At 37.7% G+C, this 23,130-nt stretch overlaps 1 protein-coding gene across 1 annotated transcript; it reads right to left on the bottom strand.

Annotated features, from left to right (window-relative positions):
* Positions 1–975: 975 nt before the first annotated feature.
* LOC148865131 (RPM1 interacting protein 13-like) lies at positions 976–18,022 on the bottom strand. The gene is made up of 3 exons (XM_088981265.1): positions 17,137–18,022; positions 4,752–4,838; positions 976–2,320 (listed from the first exon to the last, which is right to left on the bottom strand). The coding sequence occupies exons 1-3, from the start codon at positions 17,467–17,469 to the stop codon at positions 1,124–1,126; spliced, it is 1,617 nt and encodes a 538-aa protein (XP_088837391.1). The 5' UTR covers positions 17,470–18,022; the 3' UTR covers positions 976–1,123.
* Positions 18,023–23,130: the final 5,108 nt, after the last annotated feature.

Raw genomic sequence — 23,130 nt, 5'->3', positions numbered from 1 at the left:
GGGTTGAGTTAAAAAATTTAGAAATTCGATCAGCCACTAAATTTGATTCAACCATGTCTAATCTGATTTCTAACCCTTCAAATACTCAGAAATAAAATCTTATTAAATACTCGAATATCCTAACCCAAATGTCATCACTTCATGCTAGATTGTTTTGAAACAAATAAAAACCCTGAAAAGTTTTACAATACCCTCCTTGTAGTAATCCCTAGGGTTGTGTTTGGTTTAAAGAAAAAGGTAGGGAAAAGAAGGGAAAGGTAAAGAAACATTTATAAACATTGTATAGGTTTTCCTACATTTCCTTTCCTTTCCTTTCCTTACCTTTTCCTTCAAACCAAACATAGCCTAAAGCATTTCATCCACAAACCATTACTCAATTGAGTCTACAAAACAATTCTTAAAATTAAGCCAAAGGTTCAAACTAATCCTGCCTCGAAATCATTCCCACTAACCAAACAAATTTTGTTACTAATAGACATACGGGATAACAAATTTGTCGATGCAAAACTAACCCAATTTTACAATTTATATTAACTGTTTTTCATTCTACATATTTACATTCACACTTGTTTGCATCATTTCCAAACGCAGCCTAAGAGTAATATTCCCTTCAACTTAGGTTCAGTCGGATGAACTCTAAAAGAGGTTAATTCTATTAACTCTCCTATCAAGATTGAACGCCGGGAATTATTTTGTACAGTGAGTTATATGCGTCAGAGATACCTTAGTGGGGTCATATAGCGATTTCCTTTTTGTATATCTGACCGTACATCCTGTGACACACTTCTTCGTATGCCTTAAAATGAAGAGTTTTATAAAAAAAATAAAGAGACGCAATTCGCCTACTCCAGACCATCTGATAACATGATAATAACTGAAATGACAAGGCAAAAATCATCAAAGTAAAACAAAAAAAAAAAAAAGAAAAGGCAAGAGTAACGTCTAATTATAACCTTGGAGCTGATGCTGGTAACATGATAATAAATGCTAGATTTGTAATTTCTGTGAAAGCTATCAGGGTCTATATAACAACATTTGAACCAAATGGGTGTGGGATAAACATAGGCACCTGCAAATTTTAAGAAACTGTACATCACAAAAGTTCTAATGAGTGAAACCAAAATTAAATACTCACACCAGGTTCCTGAGGTACATTCCAAGAGGTTTCAAAATCAAATACAACCATTGCAGGATCCACTGAGGAAGATTCAGGCAAGACAATATTTGGTTCATATGGTACACAATCTTTTGTAGTCCCCATAACGGACTGATGGTCAGGATAAGGCCAGTTCTCCATACAGAAGTCTGATGGAACAGAGTTTGTACTACTAGTATATGGGGGATTGAACTCTGAGATAGGAAATGAATAGTCAAAGCTTGGCTTTACACTTTGAAAATTGGAATCTGCTTCTGGGAGAAGTTGGATGCTCTCCGTTGTATTGTTTATCTCTCTGAAGATTAAGTCCAATGGATTCAGATTTGTGGCATTTGGAGATGGATTTGCTTGTAGGATTGTATTATGGCTTTCACTTAGTTGTAAAGTAGGCTGACTACATGACTGAGGTTGAGAGGAAATAGTATACGACTGGAAGTATGCAAAATTGCTGCCCATGCTTGTCTGGGAGGAGCTTTGGCATGACTCCAGCTCTAGATTGTTGACTGTAAGAAAGTCCTGCCAACTGGTTTTACAACCTTCATGGGGAGCATAACTCCTTGGCTGCTGTGATTTAGAGACAACATTATTATTATTGCTTAGAAAACCATTTCCAGGTCCATGTAGGTTATGTAATAAACCACATCCTGTGGTTCCTGCCCTTTTACTTTTCGTATGGTAAGGAACAAACCGAGGAACCGAAGTGCCAGATCTGCCACTTGTCGTCTCCTTTTGGATGGGATTGTTCATAAGAGGCATCAATTGAGATCTACTCAGATGTGGTGACAATCTGTTCCTGTGCTGGATGACTCCTGCCCGGCGGTTACTACTCCTGGGGCTTATGATGTTTGGCATGCCAAAATTGGAAGCTGATGAGCAAGCACGGGGCTGGGCTGAATTGGACGATGAGTGAATTGGAACAAAACCTTGGTTGGGAGGTACCAATTGATTGGGTGTTTGAACCGTGTTGGAAGAGGGTAGCATCATGGAGAGAGCAGTGTTGGGAAGCTTTGGGACAGGTGGGGGCACTATATTGCCTTGTTTAAGATGTTTCCTCTTTACTCTCCATATCTGCTCTTTATCAGTAGCATGACAATGGTCAGTACTGGAGAGACCGTAGCCCCAGTAGGCACATGGAGCATGAATCTCACATACATAGCAATGGCACTGCATTTTCCAAAGCAGATGCATCAAAATACTAAAAGGAAATCACTTCTCAGGAAACAGAAGATATTTAGAATATAACCTAAAATAGAAAATCTTACCCATTTATAAAAAAGAAGAAATGGATGAATTGTCCAACACCCAGATTTTATATTTCCAATCCTACCCCTCCATGATTTTATATTTCCAATCCTATCCCCTCTTACGAAAATAATATTAGTAATTTCTGAAAATAAATACAAATAATTAATTTATTAATAAATTACTATTACTATTTATCAATAATTTCTAAAAATTTTAGTAATTGATTGTTGGTAAAAGATATTCAAATAATTACATTTCTAAAAACTATAATTATGATTTCAGATAATTATAAATTATTGATTAATTTCATTTGAAAATGAAAGATAGTTTGGTGTGGTTTTTTTTTTTGAAATTATGGATAATTTATTGATTATTCAATAAATTACTGAAATTATTGAAAATTTATTGATTATTCAACCAATAAATAATTACTGAAAATTAATAATTGATTATTCAGAAAATTAGCGTATTTCTCATTATTACATTTTTCATAAAATTATTGATTAATTTTAATTGAAAATAACAGATAACTTAGTGCAATTTTGGAATTTTATGACATTTTTTACTGTTTGGAATATTATGGAAAATTATTGTAATTATTGAAAATTTATAATTATGTTATCATAATTTATAACTATTGAAATTTTTATTATTATCATTGTAATTATAATTATTACACTAAAATAATTGTTAGTGTAGATTAACTAATTCCTTTTTTCATAATCTCAAATAATAATTCCCATTATCTAATAATTTTTGAAAAATTAAAATAGAAAAAACTGTGAATCTTGATTTAAAATAATCGAAACTAATAGTAATGATTATTGTTACATAATTAACAATTTTCCATTTTGTATCAATTCCAATAATGTAATTATTAAATTACAAAAATTTCCATTATTTAATAATAATAATTACTACAGAATTATAAATTACAATAAAATCTGTTATTTAAAATTACTGTAAATACAGTAATTTTGAAATGCAGAAATTCCAATAATAATTATTAGGTAATAAGTGCAGTTTGTTTCAAAATAATTTTATTAAACTAATAAATCTTATTGGAATTTTATTGTAATAATTCAATTACAATAATTATTGTAATGAAATTTTTATTTCTAATTACAGATTTGTTTTTCATATTAACTTTATTACGGAAATAATTATCTTTGAAATTTTAGTGTAAATTATTATTTTAAGGAAATTTATAACAATAATTATTATTGGAATTTTATTGCTGACAATAATTACAGTAATAGTTATCATTGGAATTTACATCTTCAGAAATTTATTAATGTAATTTTATTAGTGTAATTTTATTATTAGTGTAATAATAATTATTAAGTTACATTAATTATTATAGTAAATTTTGTTATTTTCAAAATACTGTAATTACAGTAATTTTGAAATAACTGTAATTCCAATAATAATTATTAGTGTAGTTAAATTAATTATTTTGAAAAAATAATTATGAAACTAATAATTACTATTGGAATTTGGTGTGGTAATTAAATAGAGTAATCGTTATAATAAATATTTTACTGTAGTTACAATTTCTTAAAATTAATTTTATTACACAAACAATTAAATTGTGTTATTTTCCAGATAAATTACTAGAAATCAATGAATATACAAAATTTTCAACCAATAATTTCTTTATAAATTTTATTTAAAATTAACTAAAAATTATAAAATTGAAAAATAAAGTCAACAATTATAGCTCCAGGAAAGAGTTGGTGGAGTTTGCAAATTGGCAAACAAAATATCATAATTTTGGAAAATTGTGGAGAAGAAAATAAAAAATATATTAATGTAATTTTGGAAAATTTCTTTAAAATGTAGTAAATAATTATTGAAAATTATTGGAATATTTTGAAAATTTGGGAAATTTTATTACATTTTATAGATTTTGGAAAATTATTTAAAAATTGTGTGATTTTCATTTTAAATTATTAAAGATAAATTAGTATTATATTGGTAAAGGAAAACGGTAATTTGAACCAATAATTACAAAATTTATTTCTGTTATTAATATAAATTAGTATTATATTGGAAAATTTTAGAAAAGGAAATTATTAATTAACTTATATTGAAAAATAAAAGATAAAATAGTTTATTTTTGTAAATAATATATTTAAAAAGAAAATAAATTATTTAATATATTTAAAAAATCAATAATTTAGTATATATACTTTTGGAAATTTACCAGCACCCGACATTCAATATATCCTTTTGATCCTTTTTACCAGCAAATTACACATTGGGTTTTCCCGTGCATCACACGGGTCCCCTACTAGTGGTACAGAAAAATAAACATTATTGTTTCATAGTAATAAATGGTTGAACATACCAGGTCACAGTATTTTTCATGTGGAGTAGAACTAAAAGGAAATTTAGCACACAAATGCCGTGGATGAGGATAATCTCTGCATGCTAGCTGCAATGAACAAAACAAAAAATTAGTCATGATGCTGATGTTACAAAAGTATTTAAAGATATTGACCTTGCAGTCTCAGCTACATGTAGGGCTGTAAACAGATCGAATCGAATCGGATATAGGCAGGTCCAAATGTGATTCATTTGTATTTAAATTTGAACTGGACCTTATCCTTCGGATTTGTATCAAAAATTCAAATTGAATTTGAATTGCAATTGGATGTTGAATAGTATTAATAGATTAAACTAAAAATGATCAAAATATTATGTATTATTACTAAAATGAACCAAAATGACTTTAACATTGTACTTCATTAACAAATGAATTGAAAATAACTGTTATGATCCTCAAAAAAAAAGGAAAATAACTTGTATGAAACTTAAACATATAACAATTTGATAAAAACACAACATCTAAACCAACTTTACTGATAGATACAATATAAATTTTAAGCATTTACTAACATATATATTTAAATTGTGTTAAAAGTAATAAAGTTTAGTTGGCAGGGGTATAATTGTCTTCCTGTTTTTGTTAGGCTGTTTACTATTTTTCTTACTGTAACTTAAGGGCAATCTTGTAATTTCACTTTAAGTTATGAAATAAAGTACAAAGGTCGACAGTTGGGGGAGTCTAGTCTTCTCTCAACTGGATCCTTCTTTTTCATTTTATCTTTATTTTTCCTCTTCTTTTGTTGCTGTCTATAGAAGATTACATGGTATCAGAGCACCTCTAATCGACCTAGATTGCTTTTGACGTCAGAAGAAACCTTTCCATTGAGAGTACTTCCTCTCTGTTTTGGGTGTAGGAGGCATCCATGCCTCAGGTTTCAATCATTGACAGTTTTCAGGTGGTTTCCTAGACTGCCTCTAATAAGCAGCCTGAAGAGGGGTTTGTTTCGATGTTCCTAATCATCCCAGTTCTCTATCAATTGTGGTGATCAAGTGGTGTGATGTGGTGTAGAAGCAACCTGATTGTGTGTGGTTATGAGGTTGTCCTAGTGATTCAAGTAGGTGGTGTTTGTTTTTTTATTTTTTTTGTTGGTTTTTCAGTGCTGAAAATTGGGCACGGTAGAATTCCAGCTTTGCTTTTTTTTTTTTACGACTAAAGAGCCTTCTTGAGTAATTGTTAGCAGTGAGCAGTGTTCCCTTTTTTCCCCTTTTGGTCTCTGTGGCCTGATGGCTTCATCCAATGGTGGACTTAAATCTGCTGTTGTGTTACAGCAACATATTTTAAATTCCCAATTGACTACAGTCAAGCTTAATGGTACCAATTATGTACCATGGGCGAAGTTGGTATCAGTTTCATTGATTGGGAGAAGAAAATTGAAGTATATTAAGGAGGGCTAGCCCAAGAGTGGGCCTGAAGGGTACAATGAGTGGGTACAAGAAAATGCCCATATTTTTTTATCGATATAACAGAAATTTTCATTAAAAGATATGATTCAAGTACAATGGTGGGGAGAGGTAAACACGCTTAAGTCTTAACTCTCCCCTAGAGAGATACAAAAATTATAAAGTAGCCCAAAGCAAATGATTTCTTCCCACCCATTGTTTAGCAATTGCATCTGCAAATGAATTTGGTGCATTTTTTTAGCCACTGCAGTCTCACCTCCATACCCTGAGTCAACCACTTGAATTGTCTTGGTTCATTGTTGTATGTCCACATGCTATCATCTTCCTTCCCTAACCATTCTATTACCACTTTAGAGTTTCCTTCAATGATCAGCTTGTTAACATTTAGTTCCTTGGCCCTTTTCACACCCTCCATCAGAACCAAAATTTCTTCTCTCAATGAATCCCCAACACCAATTGGGCCAGAAAACAGAGCAATGACTAAACCTTCCGCCAATCTAAAAACTCCAATCCTTGAAGGTTCAGGGTTACCTTCACTGTTGTCATCAAAGTTTAGCTTGATGAAACCTGCACAAGGCAGAGACCATAGAGGGCGAGCAATACTTCTGCTTGGAGCTGAGGCTGCCGCTTCCTGTCAATTATTCAGTAGAGTCCCCATGTAAATGTCATTAAAATCTCCACTGTTTTTACCCAATGAACCACCCTAGAAGTAATCACTTCTATGATTGCCTCTCTGCTTCTCTCCTTTTCAGCAAATATTCTTTGGTTTCTTTCCTCCCAAATTGTCCAGCAAACTGCCACTCTTGTACATCTCCACAATATTCTTCCCCTCTTCTTTGTCCAACCACCAGCAGAAGAATCAAAGAGGCTTTGTAGATTTTGGTGGGGGAGTCCACCTACAGCCAAACAGAGAGAGAAACCAAACCCAAATAAAAGAAACAAAGGGGCAAGAGATTAATAAGTGGTAACAAAACTCACCATTGGCTTTGCAAAGAATACACCAGTTAGGTACAATCACCAAAAGGCTTCTTTCTTTGAAGTGCAAGTGTTAATTCTCTCCAAGACTATTTTCCGACACGGTGCCCCAACCCTTGGCAAGACTAGCTTCTCCCACACTAGTTTAACAGGGAAAGAATGCCCAGGACTAGAAGAAGGTTGTACTTATGGCTTTGAAGAAGGAGGTGCAAGTATAGGAACTAGAGGAGGAGAGGGTCCAAATCCGAAATTCCAACTTAGACGGATCCAAGAAAACCTTTTAAAGAATTTGAATCAAAGCCAAAACATTGTCCAAATCTAATTCTCTAAATCCCCATCTAAACCCCAGGTCCAAATCAAGCTTAGGCCCTAGACCAAAAGAGGACAAAAAAGTGGAAACAAGCTCATTTTTGTAGCTGGAAAGGGAAAATAATGATGGAAATTGACCTTTAATTGGTAAATACCCCACCCACACATGTTCCCAAAACCTTACCAAATTCCTAGAGCACAAGTTATACCTAACGAAGGGTAGGAAATATTAAAGGTTGGTGTGAATAGATTTCCAACATGCCACACTATTTGCTCGAGCCTAAATTCCCGCATCCCAGCCATCAGCCGCCAGCCCATGGATGCTAAAGATCACCTTTGTCTACAATTTATACCTATCCATCAGTAATCTCCACAACCATTTTCCTAACAAAGCCATATTCCTTTTTCTAGATGTTCCCAATCCCTAAGCCACCAAATTCCTTGCTTTTCCTTACCACTTCGCCCCTAACCCTATGGCCCTTCCTTTCCTCCCCAGGTTCCCACAAGAAATCCCTCGTTAACTTCTCTAGGCTTCTACAAATCCTCACAAGAATCTTGAAAACTGATAAAAAGTACATAGGCAAATTGGCCAGAGTTGATTTGATCAATGTTATTCTTCCACCTAATTAAAGATAATTCCTTTTCCAAGGGGGTAATAATTTTGTCAACCTATCCACCACTGGGTTCCAGAATATCACATTTCTCAGGTTTCCTGTTAGGAACTGCCTAACTCAGGGACTCTTTCGAGGGAGCCTGCCTCCAGAATGAGAGAGAAAGAGAGAGAGAGAGAGAGAAAGGAAGAGAGGTTGTATTCCCAATTCGATAATCCCATTCGATTATAGCCTGTTGTTATTTATACACTGCTGTTATACAGCTGTTACAGTTCTGTTGTACCAGCCTCTCCACTTGTCAGTCCACTTGTCTAGTTTGTTACAATCTTTGGTCTAGTGGTTGGCTGTAGTTACAATCTTTAAAGGCTGTTGTGGCCTTTTCTTGTACACTTGTATTTCTTTAGTTTGTGTCCCAACAGTCCCTCCTCCCTTAAATTCGACCTTGCCCTCAAGGTCAAGATGTGGGAATCTGTTCTGTAACTCCAAGTAAGGTTCCCAAGTTGCATCCTCAATTGGGAGGCCTGACCATACCACCAAGGCTTCTGGTTCGATGTGATTCCCTTTGCGTATCCACCTGAAATCTGTTATCTGAGTGGGCTCAGTTTGAACTTGGCCCTCTTCCGAGAATGATGGGAGGGTGGTGGTTGTTATTGCTCCTGTTTTTGGCCATGTCTTTAATAGGGATACATGGAATACAGGGTGTAATTTTGATGTTGCTGGGAGGTCCAGCCTGTATGCCACTGATCCGATGCGCTCCACAATCCGAAATGGGCCGAAGTACCTCGAGCTCAGTTTGTTCCACCGGTGGCCTGCTACTGAAACCTGCTTGTATGGTTGTAATTTAAGGAAGACTTGCTCCCCGACTTGGTACTGGGCAGGCCTATGTCTTTTGTTGTAGGAGTCCGCCATGCATTGTTGGGCTCGCTGGAGGTGGGATTTGAGATCTTGTAACACCCTATCTCGTTGGAGGAGTTGGTCTTCTACTGCGGCTACTGTTGTAGACCCCTTCTCATAGGGAAGTAGGGGAGCTGGGTCCCGACCATATAGAGCCCGGAAGGGAGTCATTCCGGCTGCACTGTGATATGTGGTATTGTACCACCATTCTGCCCAATGAAGCCACTTGAGCCACTGGCGGGGCCTTTCCCCTGCATAGCACCTTAGGTAGGTTTCCAAACTCCGGTTGACCACTTCAGTCTGTCCATCTGTTTGAGGGTGGTAGCTGGTAGATTTTAAGAGTTGCACTCCTTGTAGTCAAAAAAATTCTGCCCAGAATTGACTCATAAAGATAGGGTCGCAGTCGGAGACAATAGAGTTGGGGGTACCATGCAGTCATGCCACCTTCTTAGTAAAAATTTCAGCAACCATGGAGACTGTGAAGGGGGAGGGGCAGAGGGAGAAAATGGCCGTATTTGGTGAATCTATCAACTGCTACGAGAATGACGGACTTGCCATAGGAAAGGGGGAGTCCCGTTATAAAGTCCATGGATATATCTGCCCATACTTGTGTCGGGATTGGGAGTGGTTGTAGCAGTCCCGCTGGAGACTGGGTATCCGCCTTATTTTTCTGGCAAATGACGTATTTGGCTATGAATTTTTGGACCGAATTTCTCATGCCTTTCCAATGGAATTGGGTGGCTAGTCTCTTGTAAGTGTGTAGGATCCTAAGTGCCCTCCTGTTGGGGATGAGTGGAACAATTCCAGAAGCTGCTGAATATGGGCTGAATCCTGTGGTATCACCATTCGGCGTTTATATAGTAGCAAGTTGTTTTCCACTGTGTACCCTGGGTTGCTAGTAGGATCTTCTTGGATCTCTGCGCGCAGCTTGAACAGTTGTGGGTGCCTTACAGCTTCCTCCCTTAGCTGTCCCATGATGGAACATGTAGGGCCCGTGAGAAGTAATGGGAACAGTTGTGGCTGACGTGACAATGCATCTGCCACCTTGTTAGCATGCCTGGCCTTGTATTTAATGACATAATCGTAGCCAAGTAATTTGGCTATCCATCGCTGCTGTTCCGGGGAGAGTACGGACTGTTCCAACAGAAATTTCAGGCTCTGGTGGTCAGTTCGTATGATGAATCTCCTTCCCAGGAGATAAGGACGCCATCTCTGAACTGCAAGAACAATTGCTATCAATTTGCGTTCATATACTGGTTTGGCCCATTTTTGTGCGGTCATTGCCTTGCTGAAAAATGCTAATGGTCTTTCTTCTTGCATGAGGATTGCACCCACCCCTTGGCTTGATGCATCACATTCAATGATGAAGTCCTTTGAGAAGTCGGGAAGTGCGAGCATTGGCGGGGAGGAGATAGTTGTCTTGAGTGTCTCGAAGGCCTGTTGGGCCTCCTTAGTCCAGCAGAACCCATCTTTCTTAAGCAAACTGGTCAAGGGGGCAGCAATCAGTCCATACCCTCTAATGAATCGCCGGTAGTATCCTGTTAATCCCAAGAAGCCTCGTAACTCCTTAACATTTTGAGGTCGGGGCCAATTTTGTCATGCTTGAGATCTTTTCCGGGTTTGCTGCTACCCTGTCGTTCTCGACCACGTGCCCCAAATAATGTACTTGTGTTTGTCCAAATGCGCACTTTGACTCCTTTGCAAGGAGCTTATGAGTCCTTAACAATTCCAAGGTGATTTGTAGATGTATTAGGTGTTCGTCCCATGTAGCACTATATACAAGTATGTCATCAAAAAATACAAGTATAAATTTGCGCAAATGGGGTCGAAATATGTCATTCATAAGGGCCTGGAATGTAGCTAGCGCATTGGTCAGCCTAAACGGCATAACCAGGAATTCATAATGCCCTTCGTGTGTACAAAAGGCAGTCTTGTGGATGTCTCCTTCATGGACCCGAATTCGACGATATCCTGATCTCAAGTCTAGTTTAGAGAATATGGTGGCCCTGCCAAGTTCATCCAGTAGTTCATCGATTACTGGTATCGGAAACCGATCCTTCACAGTGATATTGTTCAGTGCCCTATAGTCTATGCAAAACTACCACGTCCCATCCTTCTTTTTCACAAGTAATACTGGCAAGGAAAATGGGCTTTGGCTGGGTTGTATGATTTTTCTATCAAGCATCTCTTGCACTTGCCTCTCAATTTCCAGTTTCTTAAAATAGGGGTAACGATAGGGCTTTACATTTGTAGGTGCAGCCCCGGGCAGCAAGGGGATGTGATGGTCATGGGCACGCTTTGGTGGTAGTTCCTTAGGTTCTTGGAAGATCACTCAGAACTTCTGAAGGAGAGGCTATAGTTGTGTGCGGCCCTCTTCGGATCTGCTTTCTTGGGCTAGAATGGGACCATTTGTGTGGGAGTCTATCTACATTAAAACGATGTGGGTTGGGTCTGCTACTTGCTTCCTTAGGGAGGCGAGGCTGATAAGTCCTGGGCCCTTAAATCGTTGCCCTTGAATATGTACCTGTGAGCTGCCCATTTGGAAATCCATGGTGAGGTGGGCCCAATCACATATCACCGGCCCTAGTTGCCTTAACCAATGGACTCCGAGAACGACATCTGCTCCACTAATTTCTAGGGGGTGTAGATCCACCTCGAACTCATGTCCTTGTATCCTTATCTTTAATTCTGTGCACGTACTGTCACATACCAGGTTGCTCCCATTAGCTACATGCACCCAAAAGGCTGCACATGGTTGACTGGAACCCCTAGTTGCCTGACCAAGGTTTGGGTGATGAAATTGAGGGTGTTGCCACTGTCTATCAAAACCGATACATGGCGCCCCTGTATCAGTCCGGTTACTCGCATCGTTTGAGAAGAAGCAAGACCGATCAAGGCTTGCAGGGATACTTCCGGGTATTCCTTTGTCCCTGGTACCCATTCTTGGTCATCCCTTGGCTCCTCAATGTCGGCTGACTGCTCGACATATTCAGTTTCAGGTTGCAGGAAGAAAACTTGCGGGACCTTACAGCAATGGTCCGGCCCAAACTTGTCTCCACATGCATAGCAAAGGCCCTTTTCTCGTCGGGCTTACATCTCAGCCCAGTTTAACCTCTTGGTCGAGCCGAGGCCTGAACCAGAGCTGGCATCTTGCCTATGATTCCTACTCCTGATCTGGGCTCTAGTTTACCCAAGATTCCAAGTTCTTGGTTGGTTACACCAGGTCCAGCCGCAATTTCTCCTTAAGTCCACCAACAGAACTGCCGACAAGCGCGTTTTCTGGCCAGCCTTGCACGCACACTGCCAATCTTTCAAACGCCATCTGATAATCTTGGACGGAGCTGGTCTGTCGTAGCTTAGCGAGGCTTTCGTCATAATTTTCAAAGGCTGAGCCCCAAATCGCATGGTTAAGGCGTCGGTGAAGTCGGCCCATGTGACCCTTGGGTGTCGTCGCCGGTACCATTGGTACCAAACGATCGCCTCTCCTTCCAGGTGTGCAGAGGCTAGTGGAACACAATCAGGGCCTTGTGTGTCATGGTAATCGAAGTATCTTTCTATTCGCAGAAGCCAGGAAGTGGGATCTCCTCCTGTGAAGATGGGAAACTCGATTCTTGCAGTTCTTGATCCACTTCGATGACTGGTGTCACTGCGTTCTTCCTGAATTTGCGCAGGTGGTGCCTGTGCCAGTCTTTCCAGCAAGGATGCAAAGCTTTCTTTGATTTCTTTGACATCGGCTGATATTCTTTGCATTTCTCCTTCCATGTAATCGACTCTGTTCTCCATTGCTGATGATCTTGTGCTTGGCATCTTGGCTCTGAATTAGCTCAGATACCAACTTGTTAGGAACTACCTAACTCAGGGACTCTTTCGAGGGAGCCTGCCTCCAGAATGAGAAAGAGAGAGAGAGAGAGAAAGGAAGAGAGGTTGTATTCCCAATTCGATAATCCCATTCGATTATAGCCTGTCGTTATTTATACACTGTTGTTATACAGCTGTTACAGTTCTGTTGTACCAGCCTCTCCACTTGTCAGTCCACTTGTCTAGTTTGTTACAATCTTTGGTCTAGTGGTTGGCTGTTAGTTACAATCTTTAAAGGCTGTCGTGGCCTTTTCTTGTACACTTGTATTTCTTTAGTTTGTGTCCCAACATTTCCTCCCAAGGTTAATCATAGATAATTCATTGGCCACTAGGAAACTTCACAACCCAAAATAGTTGCACACTCTAACACCTCTCTTTCATCCATATTGATCCCCACCACACAGCTCTTATTGAAATTAATTTTCCGATTTGACATCCTCTCAAACACTAAGATCACCACTTTCAAATTTCTCACCCAAGTCAATATCATCTCCCTCACAAAATTATATGGTATCATCAACAATTTTCTCACCTAGTTTATGACATCATTATGGAATAGAATGGAGAATCACATAAGTATTAATCTTATGTTCTTGGACATGACTAAAGACATTTGGGATCATGCAAAACAGTTATACTCTACACAAGACAATGTGACGAGAATCTATCAATTATATCAGGAATATTTTACCCTCCAACAAGGTGATAAAACCATAGAAGAGTATTATGCAGCCTTAAAAAGCCTGAGGAATGAATTGAATGTATATCAGCCCTTGTTCACTAACTTGAAGGTACAATAAGACCAAAGGAAACATTTAGATGTTGTTTGTTTCTTATATGGGTTGAAAATTAAGTTTGAACCAGTACAAGCTCAGATTCTAGGTAGTGACCTTCCATCCCTCTCTGAGGTGCTCTCCTGCATTAGGAGAGCTTCCAATCCACAAAATGAGAACACACCTATCTCAGAAAGATCTGCCTTGGTGGTTGCTAGAGGAGGTAGTATTCAAAGAGGTGTACGTGGTAGAGGTGCAATGAGGGGTGCTAAGTGTGGATTTAGAAGAGACCATGGTGGTAGTAGAGGAGGATTCAGGGGTGGTAGAAGAGGTAATGAATGTGAACAGGTTCATGATTGTACTCATTGTGGTCATGAAGGCCACACAGTTGATTTCTGTTATGACCTATATGGACCACCATCTACCTGAGCTAAACCATGCTGTAGTAGGAGATGATGTTGGTAATGGTATTTCTGCTGGTGAGGTGCCTACTTCAAGAGCTGGAAAGGAGAAGTTAGTGCCTATCACACATGAGGTGTATAGAGGCTTCATCAGTCTTCTTCTTCCAGTGCTATACCCACCCTTGTAATAGATTCTGAATCTTCAGACACACTTATGTCATTATCTTCTTCCCCCACTTCACAGAATGTTACCCTAGCTAATGGTGTTATCTCTTCTATCTCTAGTGTTGGTAATGTACAACTTAATTCTGGCCTCACATTAAATTCTTTCTTCCATGTACCTAAATTTTCTTTTAATCTCTTGTCTGTAAGTAAACTTACTAGTTCTCTTAACTGTTCAATCACCTTTTATCACTCTTATTGTGTTCTCCAGAATCTCAAGAAGGGGAAGATGATTGGTAGTGGTAGTGAAATTGGAGGACTGTACTATCTGGAGTATAGTGGTTCGCATTCATTCATCTCTCACCCCTCACCAATGGCATTGTTGTTTGGGTTATCCGCCTTTCCAAGTTTTGAAGAAGTTAGTTCCCAGGTTACAATCAGTTACAAGTTTAAATGTGAGTTGTGACAATTAAATAAACATCATAGAATCATTTGTTCCAAGAAATGATAAGAGAGTCATGAGTCCTTTTTCACTAGTTCATTCAGATGAGTGGGGTCCTAGTCGTATATCGTCTTATAATGGTTTTCGATACTCTGTAACTTTCATTAATGATTATTCAAGGATGACATTGGTTTATTAAATGAAAGTGTTTCAAGTTGTTTTCTATTTTTCGTTCTTTCCATGTTGAAATATAGAATCAATTTGATATATGCATTAAATTGTTTCGTTCAGATAACACCAAAGAATATTTTCATAACAGTTTCCAATTTTATTTTGATTCACATGGGTGGCTGAATGGAAGAATCATCATGTGGTAAAGACTGCTTGTGCCCTATAGATTCAAATATTGGTACCTAAGATTTATTGGAGTGATGTTGTGCTTATCTCTTATTTTTTCATAAATTGCATGCCTTCTTCCGTTGTTGATGGGCAACCCTCGTTCTCAATATTGTTTCCCTCTGTATCACCATTTTCTCTCATTGGGTCTTTGGATGTGTTTGTTTTGTCCATCAACTAGGATTGGGCCTTGATAAACTTGATTCTCGGGCCATCCGCTGTGTAGGGGTGTCAATTGGACCAGATTCGGTCCAACCCAATATGAATTTGTTACAAATGGACCAGGTCCGATGACGTCAAAAGTCGCCAAATAAAATGGAAAGATGACGGTTAAACACCTTGGACAGAGATTCAACCTACAAAAGAGAAGTGAGTTAAAGAGCCCGAGGTGATATCCTAGGCTTACAGCTCCAACACTCAATTTAGTAATGAGGGTACAACCTATCTGAGGTGAACAAAGGTAATAGTGTATCTTAATTGCCCTTTGAGTTTCGAAATTTACATCTATATAGGTGGGAATGTCAGTTTTTCCAATCAACATGTGGTCATAATCTATATAGGACACCTGTTGGAGAAGAATGACACATCTCAATACATGTGGAAAGAGCCTAGGCCTAGGGGTGGAGCCAGGAATTTTTTATGAGGGGGGCCAAAACTTGTGGATGGGCCATAAGGGGGGTCAAACGTTGGGTGAAAAGTGAGGAGAGGGAACAAACTTACATAGAAAAACTGTATTGAGTGTGTAAATTTCTGGACCATTGGGGGGGCCATGGCTCCCCTAGGTCCCCCCTAGCTCCGCCCCTGCCTAGGCCCCACTTTTTGCTAGAGTTGGTAAGATGGACAATCATATCACCAAGTGGTTGTTGCCAGGGCTACACGTGGGTTTGCTCGGCAGGATGTTTTTCTACCGAGCTGGACTTCAATAAACGTCGTCAAGAGAGCTCAAAACGGATTGGTGGCTAGTTCGGCCTGCATCAAGATCCAATCCAATCTGATGAATACTTTGGGCCATTTTGGAATGGTCCAATTCAATGTCTGGACCGTCCAATCTGTTCAAATCGGTTTCAATTTAGATTGGTTCCAACCCAAACCTGATCCATTGTCACCTGTATTCTTATCCTCTACCAATGGATCAGATATTGGTTCAATTTGACACAATCCAAGATAAATCCATTATGGATGGACCAAGCCAAATCCAATCCAATAAATACTTTGGATCATTAAGTCTGGACTGGTCCAATTCAATATGTCTTATTGGTCAGTCTGATCCGTCCAAATTGATTTTGATTTGGACAGGGTTCAACCTTGGTTATTCTTGCACTCAGAAAGGGTACAAGTGCCATGATCGTGTCTTTCGTTAGGTGTTTGTTGTTCACAACCTCACTTTCTTTGAGAGTCTTCTTTTATTCTCTGGACAGGAACCTTCCCCTTCTTTTCCACTCCCGTATAATACCGGTGATGTCTCCATTCCCTTTTCTACCCTTGAAGAACCCATACACCCATCAATTCACAGTGTATTCTACAAGAGACCAAGAGTTGGCACAAGCACCAGCATCAGCTTCATCTCTAGCCTCCAACTTGTCAACCCCGCCTTCACCATCGGCAAATCTTCCTCAGCCGGACCTTGATCTCCCCATAGCTCTTCACAAGGGTAAGCATACCTATACCAACCACCCCATCTCTCATTATGTTTCCTTTTACCACTTGTCTCCTACCCACCAAAAGTTTGCATCTCTCCTTTCTTCTGTTTCTATACCTTATTCTGTCCAGGAAGCTCTTGTGTCTCCTAAATGGTTATGTCAAATCCAAAATCATTCATAAGAGAAAGACTATTATTGATTGAAAGTGTTATTAGAACTACATCAAATGGGGAAAATACATTCTAAAACAGCAATCACACCATTGTAAAATTATGCAGTTATGAGAACCAAAATGTGTTTGTATTTGGGTTTTTGTTTTCCTTTTTCCTTTGGAGATGATTAAACAAAAGTTTATCAGAGTTCAGAAAGGACCAATTTCACAAACCAGAACATAACCTAGAACTCTATCATGCTACTATCTGGAAATCAGCATATCAAAACCAGTAAGAGAAAAAGAAATGAATAGGAAAAAACAGCATTGCCTGCCCCTTCTCGCCCACAATAAGCAATTCTTCTGATCCATCTTCTGCATCATTTACAACAGCAACTGGGTTGTCGGGATCACCATCCAAAATCATGCATTCATCATCAGAATCACCCTTGAGCTTTGCAGTATCCGGAGGCTTGTAATTCTGCTTCTGAAAAACAGAACTAGCCCTAAACTCGCCCACAACTACAACATCATCCGATTCTTCTGTTACATTACCAACCGGATAGAGAAGTTCCGATATCCAATCGAGATTGTCATCGATAACTTCGTCCAAGCCACCCTCTTCATCAGAACTAATTTCAAGGATTACAGGGTTGTGATCCATTACTCAAAATGAATCAAACAAGAATAGGCATAAAATAAACAACTTTCGACGATCAAACTGATGAAACTTTTTTATGGGTTTCAGGAATTAACAGATGGGATTTGCAAAGTCTCTATAAATAGAAGATATTCAACTGCAAAATTGGAGTTTTCCTCTGGAATACCTTGGAGATGGATTCTCTGAGCTTTATCTGAATGAGAATTATAAAATCGATCAGATCGATCGGAGACAGCTATAACTAATTGGAAATGACAGAAATCTGTCTGTTCAATAACGTGCACAACCTCGACTAGAGGTTGCATTTTAGGGCAGTTAGATTTGCAGGAGAAGAATAATAGAGAATAACTAGTAGAGAATAATCAATGGGTTGGTTCCCTTTCTTTTCTTGGCTTTGCAAATTAACGTCACAGAGGGCAGAAGACCAGAATAGATGAAAACCTGCGTCTGCGTGCAAACGCTCGACTCCGCAACCCTGAGAAGGATAAATATATAGGCGAGTTTTGTGAACGAGTTGAGCACTTCAACCCAACTCGGTTCCATGGAATGGGTTAGTGGGTTTTTTTTTTTTTTTTTGTGGTGGTGGTGGCGGGGGGGACTGGTGGAGGCCCTGGAGGGGCTGTTTGGACCATTCAAAGCCTAATTTTAGATTCTTCCCATTAATATTTGAATTTTTTGTGTGTGAAGATTTGAAATTTTTATGAGATAATTATTTATACTAGTAAATGTGCATACATGGCAATTTTTTATAACGATGATGGTGATATTAAAAAAAATGTTTTCAAAATTATTTTATATTTTATGTTTATAAAAAATACTTTTAAGGATATCATCTAAAACTCACAATGACTTTTCAGCATTTCTATTAAATTCACCTGCAAAACACTGGTGATGATCATTAACGGAAGTTATCCACATAAGCATTTAAATAATTTATGTCAGCAAATTACCCCTGAATCTTTACATTTGGTGAAATATCAGTAGCTCACTATATGTAATCCAAAAACCAGAATAATAATAATAATAAAAAAAAAAAAACACTACCAAATACTATGCCTTGTTCGGCATCAATTCTATAATTTCTCATCCTCATAATCCATCCAAAAATGAATGAATTCTAGGTTTTCTTGATTCTAGAAATCAACATAGGTGTTTGGCATAGAACTCAGATTCTTGTTTCTAAGAATCAGAATGGATTTCTTGGTGTTGGTCTGGGTTTTAGGGATAATTTGATTAACCAATACAAGAAAAGTTGCCTCGAAGAAAAGAAACTCAAAGTTGCTTAAGAGTTATCGAGCTTAAGCCTTCTAATGATTTGATTTTAGGGCTACAAATGCCAGTGAATGTAGGCCCGCACCGGCAGTCCAGTACTAGGTAGAACCTGTATCAATTCCAATAACAATTTAACATCATTTAGTAATTTTGTTTTAGTGGAAAAAAGAATGAAATAAATTTCAAATCATTACAAAATCGTAGAGGTGTCAATTGGATTGGATTTGGTCCAACCCAATCCAGTCCAATGTGAATCCACTTACAAGTGGATTGACCTAATTCAGTCCAAATCCAATCCGATCTATTAAAATGTAAATGGACTGGATTAGATCCAATCCAAACCGAATGAATATCAAAAATTATATAAAAATAGAGCATATAAAAAATTACAAAAATATATTAAAATGAAGAAAATCTACAAATTACAAAAATATACCCTTTTGGCATTGAAAAATCAATTTTGTAAAAGTGCTTTGATAAAAGTACTTCCATAAAATATTTTTATAAAAGCACTTTAATGAAAGTATTTTCATAGAAGTGCTTTTATAAAAGCGATTTCATAAAAGTGCTTTTGTAAAAATGCTTTGGCAAAAATACTTTCGTAAAAGTTCTTTCAACAAGTGCTTTTGTAAAAGTACTTTCATGAAAGTTCTTTCATAAAAGTACTTCCATAAAAGTGATTTTGCAAAAGTACCTTTATAAAAGTATTTTCCGCAAAAGTGCTTTTGTAAAAGTACTTCCATAAAAGTTCTTTTGTGAAAATGCCCATAAAAGTGCATTCATAAAAGTAGTTTTGTAAAAGTGTTTTTGTAAAAGTATTTTTATAAAAGTGCTTTTATAAAATTACTTTTATAAAAGTGCTTTCGTAAAAGTACTCTCATAAAAGTAATTTTATGTCGGCTTCAATTTTGATTGGTTTCAAATTGGACAAGGATTTGGCCTCATGATCGGATTATTGGATATTTGGTTTAAATCCAATTCAAACCAATAAGAATATGGACCAATTTATTTTGGATTAAACCAATCCAATAATTATAACAGATTGTCCAAATCCGATTTGATAAGTTTTGGATCGAATTGGATCCAATCCAAAACTGGTCGATTGACACTCCTACCGAATTATGATGGTTAGTAGAAGGGTTAGTGGTGAGGAAAACAAAGAGTAACAAGGAAGAGAATAGTAAATATGGCAAAAATGAAGATCCGGTAAAAGAAGAAGCTCCGAAGAGGTCCTCCAACATCAATAGTCCACCCTCCCCTACCGGTGCTTAATCTACCACTGCACAGTGCTCTCGGAATTTTCATCACTCTAAATATGCTTCTTCACACTTTCTATTTAACAGTGGATGAACTTGGGATCTGAAGTAAAGCTAGTACAATGTAGATCTAATGGAGTTGGAGACTTGGAGTCAATGAGGAAGCGGGAAGAGAATGGAATCAATTTAGTATTTAACTTTTAATTATGAAAATAAAAAAAAAAAGGAAAAAACTAAGAGATCGACTGCTGAGACAACACCGTTGATAGTAAAGATAGCCATTGGAGGGATAGGGGAAAATATGGAGAAGTAATTTTGGGAGCAAGGTTTAACTAAACACTTTGGTTGTTTAGCAGGCTGTGGAACCAATGATAAGGCCAATAATAAAATACATGGGGTCTACACCTTTCATAGTGGGGCCCATGAATTTATTGTTGGCGTGAAATCTCATCATTGATTCCACAGTTTGCTGCTAAAATGTTCAACTAATCCGAATTATCATCTTGGTGGGTCAGGTTTTAAGCAATCGGTGGGTCAGGTTTTAAGCGATCATTGTTATGTTTTTCAACAAAATTACCTTTGTACCCTTGCTTTCACATGTAAGTGAGCACATGTGTTTGTATTTTAATGTTAACATAGCGAGAACCAAACATACACATAATCTCGATTCAAGTTCGAATGCAAGTGGGGCACATGTAGAATCTCATTTTTGGAACCATCCATTTTTTCATCCAACTTTGAATCAGAATTGATGGAGTGTCATGTCCAAGCACGATTCTCATCTACAAAATTTGATTGCACCATGTGTAACTTGTAAATTTTATTGGCTCTCCATTAGCCTTCTTCCTTTTCTTCTCACCTTATTCCACAAAGTCATCAACATATCTAGATTTCTTTGTTGTTTCTATTAGGAATTAGTGTCATTGAAACTTAGAGGAGAAGCTCTTAGGTGTGTCTGAAGACACTGTCTTTAGAACATTATTCCCCCCCCCCCACACTCAATTCCACTAAGTTTGTTGTTGGGTTATAGGCAAGTCCATTTCTAGGATACAATAGAGCCTTGGGCGAGAATTTGCAACCAACAAAGTTGAAGGGTCTTTGAAGAAACCGTTTATGAGACAGTAGTAGATCGGGCTAAGAGAGACAAAGTGATTTTCGAAAATTGTGTGTGCAATTGCTTGATTTATGCTCCTTAAATAATTTCTAAAGAGTCATGGAGCAAAGGAAAGTGATGGTTCAGAAAAGACTCATTGAATAGTCACAATTTAAATTGTGACTGTTAAAAGTTAGTTAACAGTTAATGACTGTTAACTTTGAATAGTGCATCTCGATCACACCTGATCAAATTGTGGCCGTTGAAACATCAACAGTTAGTTGTGCACCAAAAGTCAAAGCCGCCCTTTGCGAGCTACACGGGTGTGAGCAAAGTATGCCTCATTGTGCCGCACACATGAGTGCACATGTGTGTGCGAGCGTTGCACAGTGGCAAGTCTCAACATGAAACAATAATGTACTTTCATTCGTTTACAATAATTGTATCTGTACATCAGTCTAATTGGAGCTAAGGGAATACACTATCTAACAGAAAGTCAACACTGGGAAGAAAGATGTTTGTAAATGCTACAAAAAGCCTAAACATACTGAAGTCACCTATTGGAAGCTGCATCCATAGCTTATACCTACCAGACTCAAGAACGCAAACAGTGGAAAAAGGAATGAGAATGAGACAGGTGGAAATGCAAATGTAGCCACCTCCTCACAGAGTGAATAGGGGCGCAATGGTGAGAAGTCAATGGGAGAGAAACTAACAATTGCCAAGGCTAAGTATGAGAAGTATGGTCGAATAATTAGTCACCTGAAGTCTATTATTACAACACTTCATCAAAAACAATTCCCTCTTCATCTACATATGCCCATTCAAGTATTCATGCTACTACGAATCATGATTTTGTCTCAGGTAATCATAAGATCCCTTGGATAATTGAATATGTTGCCTCTGACTGTATGACTAGTGTGTCCTATTTATTTTCTACTTTAAACACACTCACCTTATCCTCATCCCTTCATGTTCCTAAATTAAACACTAAATTACTCTTAGTTAGTAATTTGACAAAATCTTTGAATTATAGTGTGACCCTTTTCCCTTTTTATTATGTTTTTTAGGACATTGACTCTTAGAAGGTGATTATGAGTGGTCATGAGGCTAATGGGATATAACTGCTGGACATGCTTGGACAAAGCCAAGTATCACCTCCTAGACTAGCTTTTGGTTCAAATGGGTTAGAGTCAACCAGTCATATTATATTATGCCATTATCGTTTGGGTCATATTTCTTTTTCTTCTTTAAGTCTTTTGTTTCCAACTTTGTTTAAAAAAACTAAATTGTCAAGTCTACATTGTGAGTCATGTGAACTGTCAAAGCATTGTAGAAACTCTTATTCAGCAAGTAATAAAAGACCTATAGTTCCTTTTCATATTGTTCACTTTAATGTGTGGAGGCCATACCATTTACCTTGCATAGTTGGTTATAAATATTTTATTCTATTATTGATGTTTTTTAATGTTACACTTGCCTTTATTTTATTTGTTCCTATGCTGAAGTACCCAAACTTGTAAAACAATTTCATGAACTTGTGCTTCCACAATTTGATATCCACATCAAGATATTCCGATCAAATAATGTAAGGAATATTTTAAGAATGATCTCGTTTCATACTTTGAGAAGTTTGAGGTTATACATCAAAGTTCTTGTCCCCATACTCTAGAACAAAATGGGGTAGCAGAGATAAAAAACCAACATGTTTTTGAAGTAGCCAGGAGCATCCTTTTTGCCTCCCATGTTCCAGTGAGATTTTAGGGTAATGCAGTGATGACAGTTACCTACATTCTTAGCCACATGCCTTCTTGAGCCTTAGGGTTCAAATCTCCCTTTGATGTCCTATTTCCTGAGAGTGCATTGTTTCCTATTCCCTTGCGTGTCTTTTGGTGCATGTTTATGTTCATGTCCCTAGCTCTTAAACACATAATTTTGAACCCAAGGCCCAAAACTGTATTTTCTTATGGTATGACTCCACACAAAAGGGCTATTGCTATTTTGATCCCATTAATTGAACTCGTTTTGTCTCCATGGATGTTA

Source organism: Nelumbo lutea, chromosome 3 (assembly GCF_056320005.1).
Source record: "Nelumbo lutea isolate HS-2025 chromosome 3, American lotus-T2T, whole genome shotgun sequence".
Taxonomy (NCBI): domain Eukaryota; kingdom Viridiplantae; phylum Streptophyta; class Magnoliopsida; order Proteales; family Nelumbonaceae; genus Nelumbo; species Nelumbo lutea.
The sequence above is the reverse complement of the archived record's forward strand: the minus strand, read 5'-3'. Positions and strand labels throughout refer to the sequence as shown.